The 23,552-nt window shown below is 40.9% G+C and overlaps 1 protein-coding gene across 7 annotated transcripts in view; it reads left to right on the top strand.

Moving 5' to 3' along the window:
- The window catches only part of DMD (dystrophin), a 1,078,552-nt gene that overhangs the window by 732,348 nt on the left and 322,652 nt on the right, over window positions 1–23,552 (top strand). For 6 of the 7 annotated variants that reach the window (XM_088521851.1, XM_088521829.1, XM_088521843.1 and 3 more), the window contains one exon: window positions 1,125–1,233. In XM_088521851.1, coding sequence (XP_088377977.1) covers window positions 1,125–1,233 — 109 coding nt within the window. The remainder of the gene's footprint in view (window positions 1–1,124; window positions 1,234–23,552) is intronic. The other variant, XM_088521823.1, reaches the window with a different exon arrangement.

The following is a 23,552-nucleotide window of genomic DNA, read 5'->3' as shown; positions in this document are numbered from 1 at the left end:
CTCCCTTCTTTCCTACTGTGTTCGAAAGCTGTCCAGAATTTATACCAGGCAGTATTCTGGCCTCTGATGGTGACAGATGTAAAAGAAGTTCTTTGCAGGGTTAGAATTTTTGCTGGTAAAACTTGAGGCCAGTTGCAGAACCCGCTAAGGGACGAGCGTGCAGAACTATGCTGTTTCAGCGTGAGCACGCAGAGCTGAGTCAAACCAGTTCTGCTCTCTGCCTCTCCTCTACTGAGCCCTGTCTCTTTAGTTTCCAGGTAATTCAGTTATCTTTATTAATAGCCATCCTGTTTCCCTCAAGTCTGGATTATGATGAAACTGTATATTGAACTGAGGTAGAATGGGAATATTAAAAGCATCTGTGAACGGCGTGGGGACACTGTGCTGCTTTCTTCAGCAGATGGGCAGAGAGCAGCTTAAGGGAAAGCTGGGGCCTTCAGTCAGGGCTAGAGATGCTGGCACGTACTCACATGCCCGGTGTTCCGGCGAGGAAGGAGGAGGGGAGGGACTGCGGGGTCCAAGCCCCAGTGCCTCCCAGGTGACCTGAGGACTGACACAGATCGCACCCAGCCTTTCCCTTAGCCTTCCTTCCCAAGGAACAGTTGAGCTGCCGGTGCTCAGGACTGCAGGCCTGCGCACTGCGCCGTGACGTTCGCTGCGGTCGTAAGTGACAGGGTCACAAGAAAGCTCTGTGTCACAAGGAGGTTCCCCCACACCCGCACAGGAGCCCCCCGACCGCGGGGCCGGCGCTGCCCAGGGTGGCGGCCGGCGCCCACCCCGACCCCGACAAGGGGGTCCCGGGGAGCCAGGACAGCAGCGCCCGCACGGGGTGGCCCTCCCGTCCGCATCGGGTCCGCGTCGGGCCCCGGCCCAGCGGCAGCATCCCGGGAGCCCGAGTGCTCTCAGCATCCCGCACGGTCAGGCTTCTCTTACTGCCATCGGGACGTACACAGGATACCCCACGGGCCTGCCTGTGAAAACTAATTGCAGTTTCAACATACATATGCTTTTTTTTTTTTTTTTTTTTAATTCAGGCTGTCCCAACACAATGGAAACAATGCAAAAAGTGGAAAAAGAATTGTTCTAAATTTCATATATATGTATATATTCTTCTTCTATTCTAGAGAAAATTAGAAGACTTGACTGCTGACTGGAAGGCAATAAACCACTTAATTCTACAACTAAAGGAAAAGCCAACATTAGGAGCACCTGGCCTTTTCTCTGCAGGCGTCTGTAAGTGCTTCAGTATATACGTCTTTCCAAACAAAGTTGCAAATTACATATTTGTAAATGAGAGTGCTGGTGTCAAATTCTTTTTTTTTTTTTTTTTTATTCTTTCCTTTCTATTTGATATAAAGTGTCCCAACAGATAAATCAGTTTGTAGGTTTGGTGAAATGATTGCGGCATGCTTTTCCAGGTATTGCTGTTTCAGAACTTTATCCTCTAAAGAGCTGACTTTATGACTTTCTATAGGCATTCATGGAGGGAGACAAATAATTTAAATTAGAAGAATAAGAATGCTATAGGTGAAGTGGATGTAAGCTTTTCACAGAATGAAATTCTGAAATTGCTCTTTAAATATGATAGGGCAAGGAAATGGCACTGTTTCAAGGTAATGCTGGATGTATTCGTAGAAGAGCTTGTGTGACAACATGGTGGGAGTAATTTTGGAGTTAAACATTAAGTCCGTGATATTTATCTGTGGAGGTCTGAGCTGATGAATCCACAGTAGGAGACCTGGTCTCTTTCTAATTTTAAATTATTTGGACAGTATTTATGTTGTATTAATCTCGTATCTCTTGGTACCTGCTGCTTCCCTGCAAGGACTGCAAAATCGTTTTTATATACTTGATACGGTGGATTTTTTTTTCTACAGCTTTCCTCAGAAATGTTGTCATTAAGCATAGATAGAGAATAGGTGCTGGATTTTCCAAAGTCGGAGTTTCTAAAGTCTCTAAGATTCTTCCCTTGATATTAAAGTTACTCCATTCCTTTGACAGAGAACTTTGCTCACCCATAGAAGCTTCAAAGCTGGTCAGCGTGCCTGGAAGCAAAAAGAATTTTTTTTTCCTCATCAGATATATATATCAGTCTATAAGTCAGGGTATCTTACTCTAGCAATCAACTGGGAGTTGATCCCTCCTGCCTTTTAGTACTCCAGTGGTTGGCATAAAAGTAAGCGGGTACTGGAGAATTCTCTGCTTTCTACTAGTGACCTGAAAGCTCCATATCAGACAAGAAGTCTTTGTACAGGGAACTAAATAATTGTACCACACAGAATTCAGAATATTCATTATTAGAAGAAGGTCCTGTTTCCATCAGTCAGATGCATCAATCCAAGCAAAGAAGATGTCTTTCTCATGCCATATTAAATAGTAGCAAATAGAAACTGTTATTTAGCTTTAGCTATTTGGTTCAAGTGGCAATAATATCAATTTTATAAAAAGGGCTAAAAGCTGCTAGTATTTTTAGAACCCTTAGAAAAGCCTTGCTTTACAGATTTTTTTTTCCCCAAGGCACACTATAAACATTCATCTTATGATGGGTAGAACTGAAGAGATGCGTTAATCGCCTTTGCAGCACTGGGTCACTAAACTAGCTACATCAGTTTTGCACATCAGCAGGTTATGTCAGCTTCTAGGGGCAGGGAGCATTGGAGGGCTGTGAATTTGTTGTTATAAAGGAAATGGTAATAACTAAAAAAGAGAGAGAGACCGCAGTGTACAGCAGATTTCTGTATTAGCTCAACTTTAACCAAAGAATTGCAGAATTGCTCATTTGCTTGAATTCTAAAACTAGACATTTCTGAGATTCAGGTGGAATTACATATGCATAGAATTAAAGCATTGGTGCAAGAACTAAGATTTGCGTTCTAGCGCTGATAACACTTAAAATTTGAATGTGTGCTTCATAGATTTTCTTTATTTTAGGTCATTTTAGTGCAATCGCATCATTAGAGGTGTCATCAGAGAAACAGAGATCTGCTGAGGCTGGAAGGAGATTACCTAGCCCAGCTCTCCTGCTCCAAGCAGGGCCACCCAGAGCAGGTTTCCCACAGGGCTGGGTCCACTCGAGTTTCTAGTGCCTCCAAGGATGGAGACTCTGCAGCCTCTCTGCACAGCTTGTTCCAGTGTCTGACCCTTGCTGTAGAAATGTTTCTCCAACTGTCTGAAGAGAGTTTCCAATGGATGCTTGGAGTTGGTCCTCCCCAGCTGCAAGGATTTGGCATTTCCTCTGTGAACTTCATGAAGTTCCTTTTTACCCATTTCTCCCCATGAGGATATTAAGGGAGACAGCCCTGAAAGCCTTGCTGAGCTCAAGGTGAAAAAAAAAAAAGAATCCATCATGGATTTTGTTCATGCTGTGACCAGTGATAAGTTTTGTAATTAGTTTTGCCATTTATATTGCACTATAGCCTTTTTCATGGCCTTGTTCTGTGCTGCTGATTCTAATTTCTAATGAGGGCACAGATACAATGCACAGATACTCGACCTGCCCGTAGGAGAGCTGGTAGATCCAGCCAGCACAGGGACAGTGCAGTGACCAAAAACTGTATCAGTTCTGCCATAACTCAGCTCACTTGTCCTAGTCCCCTCTTGCAGAGCGTCTGCGTTTTAAACTCTTCTTTCTTGCAGGTTTGTCTCTGAAGTAGGTCCAGGGAGGTTTTTCTTGGCAGCTTTTTTATTATGTTGTTTGTAAATCAGATGAGTTCCTTCATCTGTTGTGCACCAAGGCCACAGAAGGGGTCGCAGCGCAGGGAGTGCGAGTGGAGTTAGGAATGGATGACCAGAAGCAGAGTGGGAAACGCCTGAGGTGGCACCGCTGTCGAGGGCAATGCGTGCGGGAGCGGGACCTTGGTGAACACGGAGAGGGAAGGAACATTTCATGTTCCTTTTCAGCGAGGTTCTAAGCTGAGATGAGTTTAAATGATCAGCGTGGGCTGCCTGAGCCACTGCGGCTGGCGATGTTGCCCTCCTGCACTGGGCAGCACTGCAAGGAACCTGCTCGGTCCCGCTCACCTTCAGGAGAGGCCTTCCCCACACCAGCTCCCTCCACGCTGAGCCCTGTGCAGGGTCACAGAGCACCTTGAACTCCCACCTCAGAGAAGTATGTCACCCCTCAAATAAGCCTGGAGCATCCCCAGGCTTCTTCAGGGGTCACTTTTAAAGAAAAACGTTCACAATGATTTTGGAAAGACTCTTTAAAGCAAAGATAGTATCTCCTGTTGATAATTATTCTTTTTACTGATTCTCAGAGCCTTTTGTGGCTATCAGAATTTAATAATGTTCATGTCTGTGCCCAAGACTAGGAAATTGAGATGTAACTGACTAACCTCTTCTGCTCTGTCAGGTGTCATTTGGTCTAGTCAGGTTACAAGAAGCCAGCCACAGGGTTGGGTGGCTACGAGATACATCATCTGGTAGCCACGACAGAGGTGAAGAACAGAATTGCAATGTGATTATGGTTATTTCTAGGCTAGTGTATTACAGTTTCTGCAGCACGTGCAGTACTAAAAATTGTCCTTATTATTCCACTGCTCAGTTAGCAACAGTTATTTTCCTGCAAGGAAAATGTCTTGGAAGTCAGACTTTGCTAAGGTACATTGGCCCGAATTTGACTCAGGAACGAAATCAACTTGCTACCTGTGCTTGGTATTATAACATGAAATTGTGCAAATGTCTCTAATCAAACATTTTGATGCCTTGCTTAGCCAGCCATTTGAAAATATTTTAAGCTTAGAGATAGGCTATTTTGGAATGTACTTTTACAGCACGGATAAACTTTAGTACTGTCTTTGTATGCACTGATATGACTGCTTTTGTATGAAAATACTACCTCCATATTTTCTTAACAAGTTAGGTAAAGCTTTACAAAGCTTTGTAAAACCATGTGAATACATTGTGGGTTGGGAGACATTCTTGACTCTGTTCCTGAGGATAACAATTTCCATTTTTTGTCATCATTCAAATATAGATATAACTTAGTTATTGAAAAATCTTGGTCATTTTTGTTTAGTGCTATACGTGAAAATACAAACTCTTAAAAAGGTATTTATGTACTCTAAATCATACTGCATTTGGAGTTAGTGAAACATTAAAAATAACTGCTAGTATAATAGAAAAACCTTTGTGAGCTAATTTTACATATCCCATATATAGTTAATATAACTTGTAGTAGTACTGTAAGTTGTTTTTCTTGTGGTTAAACTCATTCAGTAAATAATATTTTGTGTACAGTCAATTTTTGTTTTTCCGTGAAATTTTAGGCAGCTTTCTGTTCCTTTATCTATGAAGTAGATAATCAAGTGAAGGAGAAAAATGTGTGCTTGTGAGGAATGAGAGCTAGCGTCAACTACAATGTGGAAATTACTTTCAAAATTAGAGTTTGAGTTGGTTGTCCCTTAAAACTTAACATGTTGGCTGTCTTCAATTTGAAGCCTTATTTGGGCTGGATCTGTTAAAATGTTTTTCAATTTATCAACTAAGGCTTGTCTGAAAACTACAACAGACAGAGACGGGAGCTGAGGATACCTGCAGTGAAAATGCTAGGTATGCAATGCTTGTTATTGTATGTTTAATACAGAGAGTTTGAAGAAAGCTGTTTACCACTTCCCCCATAATCACTCTACTCATGATGAGCTTCAGGTAACTGTCTTTTCAACAACCAAAGCTGCTTAGTGCATTCAGTGATCATTTAAAATACTTCTTTCCTAAGCTATTAAAATGCTTGTGTACAGGACATGGTAGATATTTAATATTGCAGAATTCTACAGAGCAGTACAGCTTAAAATCTACACCGTGCAGCGCTCATGACAAGCAGTTCTACACTGAATTTAGAATACAATGCCAGTAGTGCATTTTACTTAAAATTAGTTTTAGGGCACCAGAAAAAAAAAAAAACACTAACGTGAAGTGCAAAAGAGAGACATGACTGTGTCTGGTATGGTGGAGCTGTGGTATTTGTGCACAGAGCATCTAAAGGAAATGTGTGTTTTTAGTATCAGGTGTAACTGAACTCTTAAAAAGAAATTGAAATGAAACAAAATGCAAGAGAGGAAACGAGGCAATAAAAGAAGCTTCATAGAGGATGTCTCGAGTTTTCAAATCAGTGCTGAGAACCGAGGAGATAGTAGGCTGTATCCTACCTGAGCTGGCCTAGCAAAGGCTGCTCACTCTAATATGGAGCAGAGAAGTACAAGAATAGACTAATGCTTTGCCTACTCTGTACCTTTGAGTAAAGAATAAGTAATGATGTATGTTCTTTTTAATTTGGGTAGAATCATATTACTTTGCAGGCTTCTGGATTAAAAAGACTCATGCATACCAACCTTAGTTGGCTACCTGTCATGTTTACCTTACTGGAGAGCTAGTTTCCCTGTGGTGTTCAGGAAAGAATTTGCCCAATTAGTCTGTCTGACTTTCGTTAAGCTTTTTGCCTGTTTAGATGTGTGTCACGTCTTGAAAAAACAGCAATATGGCACAAAACTGAATCTGTTACCATTTGATTGGAGATTTTTCAAGGTCACGACCCAGTTTCACAAGCAGTTCTATTTTTCAATACAGCTGACATCAGACACAAGCTGAAAGACAAACTTGTCTAATAAAGCTTTCAGATTCAATTTTCTCTCTGCATACAGCTTCAGGAATCTCTAGAGGTCATTCACAGCATGTGCTGCAACACCAGCAGGGAGAAGTAATGAAAAGAGTCTGGATAAAAAGCTGACACTATCGGTTCAAAGCTGCATGAATAAAAACATAATAAGCAAGTTTATAAGCGCAAATCTCTGTGATTCGGAGAATTTCTATCTTCATCTTTATAGAAGATTTTGATGTGAGGATCTCTTTTTGAATTATCTGACAGGTAGAAAAATACATACAAAATATGCTTAAACCACAAAAGCCTGATTTAAATCAAAAGAAAGAAGGTTACCACTTTATATTTAACATCTTATTTCAAGGGTCTCTGAGTAGGTTAGTCTTTGAAAGTGTCAGTAATAAACAGGTGTGACAGAGCAGTTTACAAAACGGAATTGGACTTTTACTTTGATTTTTCAGGATTTAGCTGCCTAAATCAAAGAGTATCTGTATTGCTGGGTGGAATTTTTATTGTACATAAATCTGTTATGAAAAGTAAATCAGAAGGTGACAATAAGAGTCGACTACTCCATTATTATTAAAAACAATACAAGAATCTATGTTTGCTTTTCATGTTCTATAGCCATCAGGATTTACAACATGAGAGTAATGCTATCATCAGTCTTTCAAAGGACCACGTTTGTCTTCTCCATGTTGAAATATGGCCTGATATTTTCTTCACAGGAGAACTGGCTTTGCAGCTTGTTTCCTTTCATTTAATTTCTCCATCACTAGTTAATAGCAGCAGGATATACAGGATTCATTGTGATTAAACTCCATGAAATGTAAATGATACTGTACAGCAAAATTCATCAGAGTATTACTGATAACTTATGTGACATCCCTTATATTAGCAAAGAACAAAGAAGGAAGTTATAGATACAATCAGTTTTCTTACATGACACATGCAAAATGAAATGGCCCAGGAAAAACAAATGAAAGGTAATTTTATTTTCCTCTGGAACTATGTTCAGCATCCATTGCAGAATCAAGAATTAGCTATTTTCAAGAAACACGGCAAAACAGAATCCTATCATTTTTATAAAAGAGATTCGAGATTTGAAGTAATTCATCCTGTACCATATGAAAAAAAAAAGAAAAAATAATTCCTTTTAGAGTTCTTAGTTAAAGTGGTATTCTTAATGGAAATGTAGTCCATGATCTTTTCTAGTTTGAGTCTAACTCGAGTTATAGCGTTGGATCTGTCTCACCTTTTTCATGCCTTAAGCCTCTTCCATCTCTCTCCTTTCTTTTTTTTTTTATGGTAAACTGAGTTAGGATGATACTGACTCTCCAGGTAGCCTGGGCTTGCACATAGCAGTAATCCCTCTTTGCTCCCTTCTTGAATAGTAATTGTCTATTGATAATTAACATCCCGTGCAAATGTCTCTCATTTGTTAGAATTACAGAAAGAATGAGTCCATTCTGTGCATACTCATTTTTATGTCTGTCTGCTCTTCCTTACTGACTTTTCTTTTTAAAAGAACAACACAAGCTGGCTTTTCCTTCCAAAAAGGGAGGCTATTCTTAGTTGATTGAAAGTTGCAGTGGCTCTTAAACATCCTGCAGCATCCCCTGGCTGGAGGTTCTGCCGTGACTGGAGCTGCCTCAGAGCTTGGTCTCCTCCCCGGAGAAACAACCGTCCGAGGCAAGGAGGAAAGCGTGATCCCAGCACAGGACCAGGCCACGAGTAATGGACAAAGCTCCTAACCGCTTGTAACGTCTGTGCTCTGGTCAGAGGGCAGGACACGCTGAAAGAAAGATTCATTCCTTAAACTCTTAGGATAAAGGGTAAAATGAGGAAAGTTGGTGAAAGAGTAATGAAAATTCTCTACTACTTCAGCTAGGAAATTCATTAATCTTGCTTTTCTTCAATGTTTATATGAGGCTTGTCACTATAACATCAGCTATGCTTTCTGCACTTATGTCAGCATGCGCTAGAGAGGGATGTACTCGGAGACGTGCATGAAGAGTTGCTTGAGTTACTCATGTTTCCTTTAACAAGGCATCAATGGTCAGATGATGTTTTAAGTTCCTAAATACAATTTATCTTAAACTAAGATAACTATAAGAGCAACAGGGGTTAGTTTGACCTGGAGAGTATTACAAGCTTTATAAAAGGCTTGACAAGTGCTTCACAAATAGTACAAGGCAAGATAATTTAGCATTTCTGATGAATAAAAAAGAACAGACTATGTTTGCAGTGACTTAAGGAAAGTGATACTATGAAACTTAGAGTGAAGATGTTGGGTCCTCAAACTTTGAGCAACTGTTCTTGAATTATGCAGGATTTTCTTAAGCTCTGCCTATGATGCAGAATAGATGCAGAACGTTTTGCCATGAATACTGTAAGGCTGTTAAATTACATGATACCTGAAGTCTGCAACACTGACTCTTTCAAAGCTTCTTCAGAACTCTTCTGATCATTTGTTTTTTAGTTTATGCATTACCTAAATTTCTACTGGCTGTTTAGTGTTCTTAAATGTTCGCCCTGTGTCTATGTACAGTTTTTCTACACTTTTTTTTTTTTTCTTCTGTGTTCCCTTTGGTTTAGTAGCAATCTATGCCTGTTAAGTCTGTTTGTAGCTGTCTCAGAACTGGAATAGGTGGTTTTCTTAGGACTGCAGCTGTTGGAGCTGCTGGCAATATGTGGCTTTCATGATATCAAACAACTTGCTGCTAAAGTTCAGTTCAGTGCCAACAGCAGTACATTGGAAATGTAAATTGTTGTCATATAGATTGACATCCAGTTGAAAGCTGCATACTAAGGAATGGAAATTGTTACTTTTACTGACAGAAGGAATACTGAGAGCTGCTTGCCTCATTTGTGACAGATGTTGTCACAACATTTTTTTATAAGGCAACTATATATTATGTGACGGTGTTTGATAGAACACCACTACTGCCTTAGTACAAGGCATTCATTTTCATGTAATCTTCCTGTAACAAGTGTAACAACTGCTTACTGAGAGATTCGTATCACTTGGGGGAAAAAAAACAAAACCCAGAAACTAAATGCTTTCTGTGCAGTTACAAATAATGCTGCATAAAATTAGGCTGCTTAGGATAGTCTAACACTTTGAATTCTTCAGGCTGCTGAGACGTGACTGAGAGCATTGCTACATCCAGGAAAACTTAATTGGAGATCCAGGAATCAATACTGAAAATTTTCAGAAAAAAAAATATAAAACCGAAGTGTTAATGCATTATTACATAATGCATCTGTGACAACAGAAATAAGCAATAACATTTAATAATAGATCATTCCCCAAAATAAAATTGTTTATTGACATTGTTTTAATATTACTGAAGAGGTTCGTAGTGTTGATTCCATTTACAGCTTCAGAAGATGTACAAACAGGCTGCAGCATTTTCCTCAACACTTCCCTTAATTCAAAATTTTAAAAAAACAAACCAGGTATTCTTTTCCTTAAAAGCCCAGACACATAAGTAGCTCTCATAAGGCAGATAGCATCTCCATTATATATTTTTTGTAAAAGCAGATCATTACAATGTTTCACAGTTAAATTACTCTTTAATATAAACTGCATCACAGATCTCTTTGGGATGCTCCTGCAATATAGAGTTCTTAGGATTTCAGTCTCTCAAAACACCAACTCACTTGACATATCGACTCCTTATAGTTTTCTTTCACAGTTTTTGTGAGGATAAAATGTTTATTTCTATATAAAATAGAAATCTCTTTTAAAAGATTGCTTAAGAAGAAAGTCCAAGCATTGAAAATTAATATTCATTGCATTGAACTGCTGTCTTTGCTGGCAAAAATAAAACTCCTTATGTTAGAGTGAAATACTTGTAACAAGCCACTGTGATTAAATGCATTTAACAATTTAGTTAGAGTTTGTACTTACCTTCTGAGGAAAAATGCAACTTTCGCCCAAATTTTTAATGCAATAATCTACTCAAAATGTTGATAAATATATTAATCATATAGAACACAGTCAAACTGTGTCTTAATTTACCCAAACCAGTATATGCAATTTGGAGTGCTATAACCTTTCTGGTCAGACTTCTGCGATCTTCCACAAAGAATACACAAGCCAGAAAAAAAAGTCACAAGCATAATAAAGTCATCATAACAGCTAATTTTTTTAGATATTACCCATTCATTTTAATTGAGAGTCTGAATGTCCTACTGGAAACCTTTTCTTTGCCCTGTAGAACATATGTCATATGAGCTGGAGAAGGCTAAAACCAGTAATGATGACAGAGGATACAGAACACAAACTGGCAGAATGAGATTGTTTCTATCAGCTCTGGGTTTCCTGATACCTTATATCACAATAAAGAAACAGACAGCAATATTTGGGGGAAAGAAATCACAAATATGTTAACATTAACATACTTTGAGTTTATAGTGTAGCAGTGTCCCAACATTTGAAGGAACTGTTACATAAATCTAAAAACAAAGCAAAACAAACAAAAACTAGTGTCAAGAAAGATTATTTTTACTCTAATAGAAATATCTCAGGTACTTCTTCAGATAATCTTTAAGCTACTGAACAGAAATATTGAACACAATTGTGTTAATTACGTAGTTTGCATAAACAAGAAAGGATATTTATAGGGGAAGGAGATTTCCAGATCTTGACTGACAAATTCAATGTATTTTTTACATATGGAGTATTTTAAAGCATTATCTCAATATTTTAATGGAGACTGGAATGTTGTTTTCACCTACCTTTTAAAATATAGATTAATAGTTATTATAACATAATTAGTGATATTTCTTTAAATTGAATTTAGAAGTGTTTAATTACTATATGAAATATTATTCTGATAACTTTTTTTAGTATCAGTGTCCGCTTAATTTTTATGCTCGCTATAGATAATCCGTTCATTCCCCAGCCATATTCACTTTTCCATTTTTAATGGGTCCATCGATCATTTCAATCATGTCCTAAGGAAAGGTTCACGGGGAATACCACAATAACAGTATATTACTAAAAGGACACTGAACTTGGAAGCAGTTTATCTTTCAGAATGGTACGGTAGGTCCATTTACAGTTATTAATTATACCTCACAGTTTAGATATATTTGACAGCCTTCGATCTCGCCGCTACTTGAGTCATGGTCCAACTAGATTAGGATAGTGCATATCTAAAGCTCTTTCTCCCACAAATAGAGTTGTCAGTGGGACGTCTATATTATAAAGGCTGTGCACGGATTATTTCTATGAATTATCTTCAGTCTTTTCTTAGCTGCTTCATTCTGAAAGCATCCTGTATCTTTTCTTTCTTTGTTATTGAGACTGTTTGGAATTGCGATTATAGCTTGAAAGCTCTAATACACGTGTATGGAATTTATTTTGCAGTGCCTCCTATGCTGACTTCATTCTTATTAAATGAACAGCTAATGTTGCAGTTTTAAGTATCTTGAACATTGAGAAAGTATTGGCAGGAACTGCTCCCAGCAATAGCAGGTCATAATCTTAACTCTTCTGCTCTACAGCACTTAATTTTCCATACCTTAGTGTTATTTACGTTATAATGCTTACAAGTCTGCTTAGGTGATGCATATGTAATGCTATGGGGACACATATTCTCCTCCTGGGTGGAAGTTTGTTGGCAGTGATTTTTGTCATTAACATAGAGGCTTCATTCTGAGTTGAAACTACCAAAAAAACCTGTCCTTGCTCTCAGATGTGAAAGCTATTTTTTTTTTTGTAATACAATAATCTCAGTTAAATTAGGAAATCTTATCTGTGTTTCCCACAGATACTCTATTAGTTTTCTTCCAGAACTCTGCACTGAACCAGAATATCTAGTGAATAGTGGTAGCCCTCTCTGCGAACGGAGTTCTTGCCAATGAGCCTCTTGCATGCAGAGGGCCACTGCGGGGGCGAACTTCGTGTACTCTGTTTCCTTTGAAGGACAGAGGGGTCAGACTATTCATTTATCACTAGGACGAGTCTAAGGAATGAATCAGTCCCCAAACCATGTTCCCAGTTCTCCCTCAGGGAAGCCTGCTTGGAATGAAAAAATGTGAGTGTGGCTACTTGTGCAGTGCAGAAAACCTGCTGCAGTGAAACATGATGAAAAAAAAAAAACATTCAAGAAAAAAAGATACCCTCTTGGAGGAAAGAGGTCTTGGCCCATGTGCTGTTGTAGCCTCAGGTTGTTCCCGGTCACGTTCACAAGATGGTGCTGAGCCGTCCCACGGAACGAGACAAACCTCCTGGGCCCGGTGCGCGGCCTACGAGCGCGCGAGGCCTGCGAGCGCATGAGGCGCTGTGCTGCGCGCGGCAGGACGCCCCTCTGCGCTGGCGCTGCGGAACGAGGCGCTGCTGGCGCTAAAGGAACTAACCATTTGAGATGAGACCTTGGTGCCTGTGCCACACTGATACAGGGGTTCTTCGTGCAGCTTCTTCGCTATCCTGGACAGCTGGGTTGCCTTGGCCAAACAGAAATGGGGTAGAGTAGTTGGACGTTGCTGTACTGTCATCAGTCTTTCTTTGCTTTCTGTTCCCACTCAATAGTTAAACGGTTTTATTTTTGAAGAGTTGCTAGCCATTGGGAACATAAAATTGCAATAAGTAGGATAAAATAAAAAATGTTTTCCTGCAGTTGACTTTATTCTGCTTTTCCTGTTTCTGCATTTAGTAACTGAATTAGAATTGTAATTAGAATTTCATGACATGTAGTCCTTCCACTACTCTTGAAATACACTACAGATAATTGGTGTTTTATGCATATTTAAAATATTGTCTTGATTTTCTTCTGTTTTATTTCAAGGGTCAAAAAGAAGTAGAAAACCATACCTAGTTCAGAATATTTTTGGCTTTTTTGTTGTTGAGGTTACAATTCTTTTTTCATGCTAATCAGCGGTTTATGTTTTATTTTTCTCCTATTATTTTTGTGTTGTTTATTTTATTATTTTTATTATATGGTAGGAAGCACTAATGGGAACTTATATTAAAAGCTACAAGTTAGTATATCTTAATATTTTAAGATAGGAGGGACAGAAAGATAGTTAAAACTTATCATACCTGAAGAATGAATTTACATAGGTTTTAAGTGAAGTTAAAAGTCCTTATTTTTTTCCTAATAATATTAGTACTAATACTAGTATAATAATTAATATTAGTAAATAATATTAACATATTTTTTCTAATAATATTAGAGGTCACATTCTGTTTCTGCATTTATAAACTAGTGGTCCCGGGGGGAAAAAAATCCTTCCCCTTAGAGTCTCAAAAACTGTCAGTGCAGTTGCAGATAAATTATTTCAGAATATCTGGTAATAAACATTTTGTAACTAGTGTTAATTTCTATTCCTTTATTAATTTTAATCAATTATTTATACTTTTCTGTTGAATGAACCATGTTGTATCTGTGCAAGCATAAAAGAGAGATAAAGAGCAGATGTACTATTCCAACTATTCCAAGAGACATTCTGCACCTTCACTTTGTAAATGTAGTTGCTCTCAATAGTTTGATAGCTCTAATGTTTTTAACTGCTCAGTGGAAACAGAGCAGATTCTTGCCATTCTCAGTAGCAGTACATTTGTAATGCTGCACCCTGAAGCTTTTAAAGAAGATATCACCCCGGACAGGGCACTTGCGTTAGTGCCTTACACTGCTCAGAGGAGTTTTTCAGCTTCTTGATGCAGAAGAAATGTGTCAAAGGACCAGGAGAAAGCAAGTGAGAGTCTAGAACAGCAAACCTATGTGCAGCTGGAGATTAGAAATAGTCTGTGCTGGAATAACTGTGGTTTGAGAAAAACATTTAGTAACTGGCATAATATAAAAGCCAATTTAATGTTTTACATATTAAAAAAGTGCCTGTCCCAGCCCTCACAATCAATCCTGGTGCCTGTGTCTTGCTGCTTATTTTATTATTCACAGATCATTTCTCTCAGACATCTTTGCTCCGTTTTATATACTTCTTTATGATCTAATTATGCTTTTAATTGAAAATATCCTCGCCTCAATCAATGTAGTTTGATCACTGTAAGAGATGGCAGAAGCTGATAAAAAAACTGGTATCCTGTTGTCTGTATCAGGAGGCACCTTTCCTTCAGTGACTGAATTGTTATTTTTTCTACAATTGGAATTCTGCTAGTGGAAAAAGAAGTTCAGGATGTTTCTTTATCCCTCTACAGAGGATAGTATGAATTGATTACACTCACCTGTATGTCTTTCTCAAAGTGCCTTTTTTAATTTTTTTTAATCTTTATTTTTTAACAAACTGAAGTACAGGCTACATTTAAAAACACTTCTTACTAGCTTATGGTTATACTGAAGAGTTGTTCCAGGTACTGATATTTTCTCAAGGAAGTTCCTTATTCTGATGTTGCTGTAGTCTGAGGACATTCCTAATCCATATATTTATTTATGTGAATAATCAGTGAGAAGATTCTGTTAAATCTCCTCTGTATTATTCCCATCTTCTTTTATAGAGCTAAGTATTTTTATTTCACTCTGTGTATTTTATAGTTTTCTTTATTAAAGATTATGTATTTAGGTTCCATATAAATGATATCTATATTTACGTATTTGTTTTTTGTTTGTTTCTAAGCAATGATTTTGCAAGGGAGATGCTATATGATAATATCCCTTTTGGAAACTCTTACTATACAAATGTGTTGAAAATGTTGCAGTTTGAAAGCCGCAGTGGTAGTAGTGGTGGTGGGGGGGAAGGAGATATCAAAAAAAGGTATCGGATTCACAAACAGTCTGTGGACTGTAGGTCCGATCGCCTTCCTAGGAGCGAATCGAGTTCCCAAATAGCGTGATCCACTATAAGCTCGACCCTGGCAGTATCGGATTCACGAACAGTCCGTGGACCGTAGGTCCGATCGCCTTCCTAGGAGCGAATCGAGTTCCCAAATAGCGTGATCCACTATAAGCTCGACCCTGGCAGTATCGGATTCACGAACAGTCCGTGGACCGTAGGTCCGATCGCCTTCCTAGGAGCGAATCGAGTTCCCAAATAGCGTGATCCACTATAAGCTCGACCCTGGCAGTATCGGATTCATGAACAGTCCGTGGACCGTAGGTCCGATCGCCTTCCTAAGAGCGAATCGAGTTCCCAAATAGTGTCACCAACTATAAGCTCGACTCTGGCAGTATCGGATTCACGAACAGTCCGTGGACCGTAGGTCCGATCGCCTTCCTAAGAGCGAATCGAGTTCCCAAATAGTGTCACCAACTATAAGCTCGACTCTGGCAGTATCGGATTCACGAACAGTCTGTCAACTGTAGGTCCGATCACCTCCCCCCAAACAAGTAGTCGAGTTCACAAACAGTATGATTTATTCAAATGCAACATTTACAAAGCAGGTTTCGGATGTCAGTACCGGAAATTCTCTACTAGAGCGTGGGATTTTTTGCTAGCTCTGATGTACAAATGTGCAATCATCACTCACCCCAGAAGATGGGAGAGGGCTCTCAGTCTCGAGTCTCCTCAGGCAGCGTCCCAGCGCGAGGGGAGGGAAGGGGGATCAGCCTGTCGACTGACCCAGGAGTTACGATGGTTTCTTCCCTCCCGACTTTTCATCCTTAGTTCACCTTTTATACTTTTCTTTACATTCAGGTGGAGCTTGAGTGACTAGAGTCATACTTAATATTGTTATTGATTGGTGAAAAAGTTTCTCGCTTTCATTTAAAGGTACAGTCAACCGAAAATCTAGAGCGCATGCTCAGTGAGGGGTGGTCGTACCTCGGAGGCGGGTAACTTTTGGGATGGAAGTATGGTTTTCACATTATAATGAGCAAAGTTCAAGCAAAGTTCATCATTTGCCACCATTGCTGGCTCAGCACCGGACTTGTTATCGTATATCTCTCATTAGACAGCCACTGTGCGGCTTATCAGCAGCCCAGCACAGGGAGTGCAACAGAGTTTGGCCGCGGAGCCTTCACCCCGCTCCATCCTCCGTTACTCCCTTTTGCAGCTGCGAGGAGGGCAAATTGCGTTGCCCAGGGAACCGTGGAGGAGCAGAGTCCGTGCGTACCAACCATCCTGGAAGTGGCAACTGTGTAGCACCCCAAGCAGGCCTCTGTAATGCCAGAGCTGTGTTAGGCCCTAGTTTTCCTCTCAGTTCCTGCTTTCAAACAATTCTTCCACAAACACTCCTTCCACACTATCCACCCCGTGACTATAGTCACTCAAGCTTCACATGAAGTTGTTTAGGTGTTAATATTACATGCCCTAAACATGATGCAGTTAAACGAGTGATTGCACATTGGTACATTAGACGTGGGAAGTTACAGGAAAGGCAGGGAGTCTAGTTCTACAAGAATATATATATATATACAGAAAATATTGCAGTTACAATAGTAAGTAATGCTTATAACAAACTTTGTATCCACCCCGTGACTCCAGTTACCATTGTATATTGAAATTTAGTCTCAAATTAGAGTCTTAATACTTGGGACATCAATTGGGTCATCCACCTGTAAAGGGGTATAAGCGGTATATAAATGCAGCAGTCGGTACTGGAGAGGTTTAGGTAGCCATAAAGTCCATTTTGGTGTAACAGCATCAAGTCCAGTGCCATCCGGTTCTGAAGAGTCTTGTTTTTTGATGTGGCTTGTAATTGACGATTGACTAGTATCAGTGGCATTAGCTAATTTTTCTACTTGATAGGCTAGCTTACTTAACCATAATCACATTTGCAAGACCAAATCCAAAAAAAAAAAAAAAAAGTCCTTCCATCTAAGACAGATCCTGGGAAGAGCCTGAAAACTAAACTTTGGTTTCTTCTTTCTTATGTTCCACAGAGCCCTTTTTTTTTTTTTTTTTTTTCTCTTTGATGCCAATACATCTCCTCCCCAAACATCTTTTAACATGCACATACCTTCTCCAACATTCTGTAACACATCTAACCATACCTGTGCTAAATATTTAGCCCTCCTTTATTGTTTACTGTGTGCAAACTGGAGCTCCCAGGACCCAGGTCATGATGGGAAGACTCTGGTTTCTTCTCAGTCCTGCCATCCCTCTACATGTCCTGACAGTTCTATTTTTACTGGTTTTGCTTAAGCCATTCAGTGGGGTCAGAGAAGAACCCTGCTCCACATGGGGCACAATGTTGGGAGGCCCAAGATACACTGGCGTTCAGGTAATCCAGCCCATAAGGTGGTATACATATTGCCATCACTGCAGGCCCAGATCAAACCAGCCGGAGCGTCACCAGAAGCTATATGGCAATCATTACGAAGCACAAAGTCTTCACTTACTGATTTATATTTTATGCTGTGATTATGGCACAGACAGCCCATTTTTAGGGAAATGTAAACTGGCCAATAATGTCTCACCCAATCGTGTTGTTCCCAATTGGAGCAATTTATCACATTTTGGCAATACCACAATGCTGGCTTGTTTGATACTGAGCCAAAAGAAAATCCTGGGCCAAATGGTACTACAGATTTGGGTAGAGGCAAGCAAGCGGTAATACTAGATTCATTGAGAGCAGTTGCAAACCCCTTTATTAAAGTTTAAGGCTAAGTTATCCTTCAAACCATGGGTGGCAGAGTCAGGGGCGGATAAGGTTTGTGCGTTGTCACTATGAGTATCTCCTTGATTCCAGTGCACTAAACATACCAAGCCAAAGCATATCTTCCCAACGCAAGTTGGAAATATCATATTTGCTAATCCTAACTACAGCTCTATAACCCTATTACAAATATCTGATTTACAAATATCAAAACAACACTATGCATGAAACTAACAATCCTGATGGATACTCAAGATAGGAGAGTCCTTGGTTCCAGGTACAATTGTCCAGCATTCCGGGTTTTTCACATCCTGGAAAACAAAAGGAAGAATGCTCGGTCTCTGCCTTGACCGGCATAAATTGGATTGTTATTGATTTTGCAAGCATAAACAAGCAATTATATTTGGTCAGAAGTCGGGAAGGATCCACCGACTGCTTATGCGGTGTGTCTTCCCACTGGCATCAGTGGCTTCCCAGGCACATAGTCCTCGAGGTTTAGCCAAAATTAAAGGAACAACCCCAATAGAGGGCAATTTTGCCATCACGGGCTGTCCCACCTGCATTTGAATAGGTGTATGCTTTTGTGACTCTGAGGGCTCTGAGAAGGTGGGAGCAGGTGGTCCTGTGGGACAGAAAGCTTGTATTTTGGGGCTTCCATAAGTTCCCCATCTGTTATTTACTGTGTAGACTGCTTGGGATAGCCGCAGATCCCAGTTAGGCTGTGACACTTTTGCATGTTTCTTAATCATGCCATTGACTCTTTCCACTATACCATTAGCTTGGGGATAATAGGGAGTGTGAAACACCCATTTTATTCCTTCTTGTTTTGCCCAATCTTGCACTACAGTAGCAGTGAAGTGACTGCCATTATCACTTTGTATGCACTCTGGTGCTGGGAGGCTACTAAACCAGTCCTGCAGGGTTTTCACAGTATTCTCACCAGTGGCTGCACTTACTGCCGTAGCCATGGTTAGTCTGGATACTACTTCCACACCTACCAGGATATATTTTCGACCACGAGCAGGTCGTAATGGTCCTACATAATCGATTTGCCAGGTGCTCCATAAGACTTTGTTTCTTTGAATGTGCTGAGGGGGAGCTTGATTAGGATGATTCATTTTCAGTCGGAGTTGGCATTGAGGGCAAGCTGATATGATTTCACTAACTAATGCTACTGACACAGGCCATCCCCGTGCCACACATTCGTGATATAGATCATTTTTCCCCGAATGTCCCCTTTTTACATGCAACCATTCGATTAGCCTTTGCCACTCATCTCCTTCAGCAGCTACTGTTTGCACTTGCGCTAACCTATCGACTTCCTCATTCCACTTAGTTGCGGGTGCACTAGTTTTTGCATGTGCCTTTACCCATCCTATTTCTAAAGGTCGGTGTCTGCTTACTTCCAAAAGTCTCTGCCAGTCACTTGTCCTCCACACTGGTACACGATTTACCTCCCAATTATTTGCTTCCCATTGACATATCCATTCTGTTGCTCCCTTAAATGTGGCATAGGAATCAGTATAAATTACCTCAGCTCCATTTTCCACAGCTAACAGCAGGGCTCGGAGTTCCCCGACCTGGGCGCTACCGTCACCCTCCTCAGTTACTGACCGTCCTGAGCTTATTTCCAGGGCTGCTGCCTTATAATTCCACCCCATGCTTGTTCTTCGGGCAGAGGCATCAGTAAACCACACTCCATCCTTTTTAGAGGATACAGTGAATTCTGGAGCTACCTTAATAGGTGAAGGCTTATAAGGAAGACATAATGTTGTAATGTCTGAGCTTACTGGCTGTTGTAATTTGGAGGTCTTAGTTGGTCCTTCTTTTAGTGCTAGCAAGTGGCTTATTCCTTCTAGATAAGCATACCATTTGCGGATCGTTCCCTTCTGTGCGACACCTTCAGGAGGGGGGGCGCCTTTAAGAATAGGACTTAACAATGGAAAAGGCCCCTGAACGATGATATCCTGTGAGGTTCGTAGTTTTTCTGCCTCTTTCACTGCACGAACTAAGGAGAGAAGTCCCTTTTCCCACTCAGAATAACGCTGCTCAGTCTCTTTAAAGGAGGTAGACGAGAAAAGCAGGGGTCGTGAAGGACCTGAAGCTCCTTTTTGAAAGATGCCGCAATAGGAGGCATGTTCAGAGAAACCCCATTCAGCCCGAAAAGGGTCCACTGGATTTAGGGGGCCTAACCTTTGATTGATAACTAATTCATCCTTTAGGGTTTTAATAGCTTCTGCATGGATCGGAGTCCAATCCCACGGTTTGTTCTTTCTCAGCAAATCATACAGAGGACGGGCAATTACAGAGAACCCAGGAACATGTTTCCTCCAATATCCTAGTGTTCCCATTAGTTGTTGTAGTTCCTTCTTGTTTTGGGGTAGGCGTCCCTTTTCGATCTCTGTTAATGTATTGTCGGGCACAGCTACAGCTCCTGATACCCACAAAGCCCCCAGGAATTTAACTTCTTGTGCTGGACCTTGACATTTGGATGGTGGTACCTCCATGTCATGGTCTGTTAATAGTTGCCAAACAGTTTGAGCAGTTTCTCGTACACATTCTTTGTTGTTTCCACCTATTAGTATATCATCTATATATTGATAAATGCATATTTCAGGGGGTTTCTTTACTGTGGCTAGAAGCTTTGCGAGCGCATTATGTGCAATAGTGGGTGAGTGTTTATATCCCTGTGGCAATCGATTAAAGGTGTATTGTACACCATCCCATGTAAATGCAAACTGTGGCTTATCTTTATCTTCTAAGGGTACCATAAAGAACATATCTTTGATATCTAGGGTGGCCATCCAGGGGTGTGCAGCTGATCGTATAGTCATGACAATCTCAGCTATGCTAGGGACTGCCGCTGTTAGTGGGCCGGTGTTATGATTAAGTTTTCGATAATCAATTGTCATTCTCCACTTGCCATCTGGCTTCTTGACAGGCCACACCGGGGAGTTATATGGAGAATGGGTTCGGCCAATTATGCCTCGCTTTTCTAAGTCCACAATTACTTCAGTTATTCCCTTCTTTGCAGCTGCAGGCAAAGGGTACTGGGGAACATTGGTCACATGAGATGGGGGCAGGGCATGTGTTACTTCCAGCACTCCTACCGTTATGCTTTCCTGCTCCTTTCCTCCAAAATTCCAAACACTACCATTAGGCAGATACCATCGCTTTCCTCTAAGCACATCGTATCCTAGAATGTTCCCAGGGTGTGAACTTAGTACCACATCCACAGCTGTCATCCTCTTTTCCCCAGGCAACCATAATTGTGTCCTAGCAAGTGGGCATTTTTCTTTAGCACCTGTTACTCCACTAATTACAATATATTTTTGAGAGGGTTTAATTCCTAATGATTCTGCTTGCAACTTGTTCAGAACACTAATTTGTGCTCCAGTATCAATCAAAAATTCTAGACTAAGTTTTTTTGGACCAACAGGAATTGATATATAGGGTTCTTTGTTTTTGGACCATTGAAAAATATGTATCATGCGGGTTGGGCGGCCCGAATCCCAATCCGCATTGCTTAGTTTTTTGATCTCCTAAACTCTTCACTTAGAGGAGCAAAGGGATTGTTTGTTCTGTCAGAGGCGGGGGCAGAGGGGGAGTTCTTGTCTTGTCTGCTTGGAGGAGGAGATTCAGTTGCTCTGCGTTCCAGGATTTCAAACAATTTTCTGATGCAGCTAGTGGATTGCCCCTGCAGCATAGCGCGGGGCACTCCTAAAGCTAATGCTTGTCGCCATAAATCGTTACGCAGAGTGCTGTTAATTTGATTTACTGATGCCGGCAGACCCTGAAAGGGTTCCAGTTCATGTTTTGGGTATGGTCGACCCTCCAATTTTCTTGTGTGAAATACCTTCCTACCTCTCCCTGATTGTTCTGATAGAGGCTCAAGGTCTGACCATGCCATCTCTCGTCCATAACTCACCATGTCATGTAACAGCTCTGCCCAAGTAGGAACGTGTGCTGGGGGGGCGTGAAGGTTCTGATCATTATGCTGTTGGGCCCGAATGACCCCTTCCTTTAAATTTTGCATATATATCTTTGCTGTGTCAGGCAGACCCTTAATAAGGGGCCTTAGGTGGACTGGGTCTACCGGAGCCATTAACGGAACATCAAAGCGTCCTCGGTCATACATTGCCTGAATACAAGCAGCTTTCTGCATCGCCTCTGATAAGTCAGACAGTCCCCTAACTTTGATTATTAGTGGCTCGCCTCTTTCTCTGGGGTCTATTCCCCCTGCCCAGTAAGCAACTCGAGCAGTAATAGATCGATTATCATCTGGGAACCCCTCATCTAGAAACACTCCTGGTCCCCAGAAGCCTAAAGATTCTTCTCTGTCTAACAATATTCTGTCGCCACCTGAAAGGGAAACTCTCCACAAGTATTCAGTTTCGGTTTCCCCAGGCTTTCTTGAAAATTTAGTCTGCAGTTCTCCTAATTCTGAACCTGAATAAGGAGTAGTCCGAACTGTGGTGCGGGGATTCCGACCTTGGGGACCTTCAGATGTTTCGGTCTTTATCAGCGGCCGAACAGCCACTAATTCTGAGGATTCTTCTTGTATCTCTTTATCTGGCTCTCCCCATATGTCCCCATCCCAGTCCTCAGGCTCAGTGTTAGTAATTAACTTTCTGATTTGCCGCATATTAGGGGGTCGGGGTGCCTGCATCAGCATTGTTTCAATTCGCTGCTCCAGTAACTGGGTACGTCTCTTTTCCCTCTCTAATTCATACTGCAAATGTTGAATTTCTGAATTCTTACTTTGATAATCTAATTTCAATTTCTGAAATATTTTATAGTCCTTCTGCGCCTGAATTAAGCAACCGCCCAGAATAGCACAAATAACACCCTTGCCTCTGCCGTCCTTAAACTTAGCATGGCATTCCTCCATTCTTTGCAAAACCTTTCCAGGATCTGACCAATTATCTCTGGCCCAATCTTCCCCACCTTCTGAGGGACCACATTTCTGTCTCCGTAGGAATTCCTTTATCGACATCCTGCCGACTACGCCAATTTTGTGTTGAAAATGTTGCAGTTTGAAAGCCGCAGTGGTAGTAGTGGTGGTGGGGGGGAAGGAGATATCAAAAAAAGGTATCGGATTCACAAACAGTCTGTGGACTGTAGATCCGATCGCCTTCCTAGGAGCGAATCGAGTTCCCAAATAGCGTGATCCACTATAAGCTCGACCCTGGCAGTATCGGATTCACGAACAGTCCGTGGACCGTAGGTCCGATCGCCTTCCTAGGAGCGAATCGAGTTCCCAAATAGCGTGATCCACTATAAGCTCGACTCTGGCAGTATCGGATTCACGAACAGTCCGTGGACCGTAGGTCCGATCGCCTTCCTAAGAGCGAATCGAGTTCCCAAATAGTGTCACCAACTATAAGCTCGACTCTGGCAGTATCGGATTCACGAACAGTCTGTCAACTGTAGGTCCGATCACCTCCCCCCAAA

Source organism: Tinamus guttatus, unplaced genomic scaffold (genome assembly GCF_059628265.1).
Source record: "Tinamus guttatus ecotype Peru unplaced genomic scaffold, ASM5962826v1 Tinamus_guttatus_pri_ptg000008l, whole genome shotgun sequence".
NCBI classification, from domain to species: Eukaryota; Metazoa; Chordata; class Aves; order Tinamiformes; family Tinamidae; genus Tinamus; species Tinamus guttatus.
The sequence above is the reverse complement of the archived record's forward strand: the minus strand, read 5'-3'. Positions and strand labels throughout refer to the sequence as shown.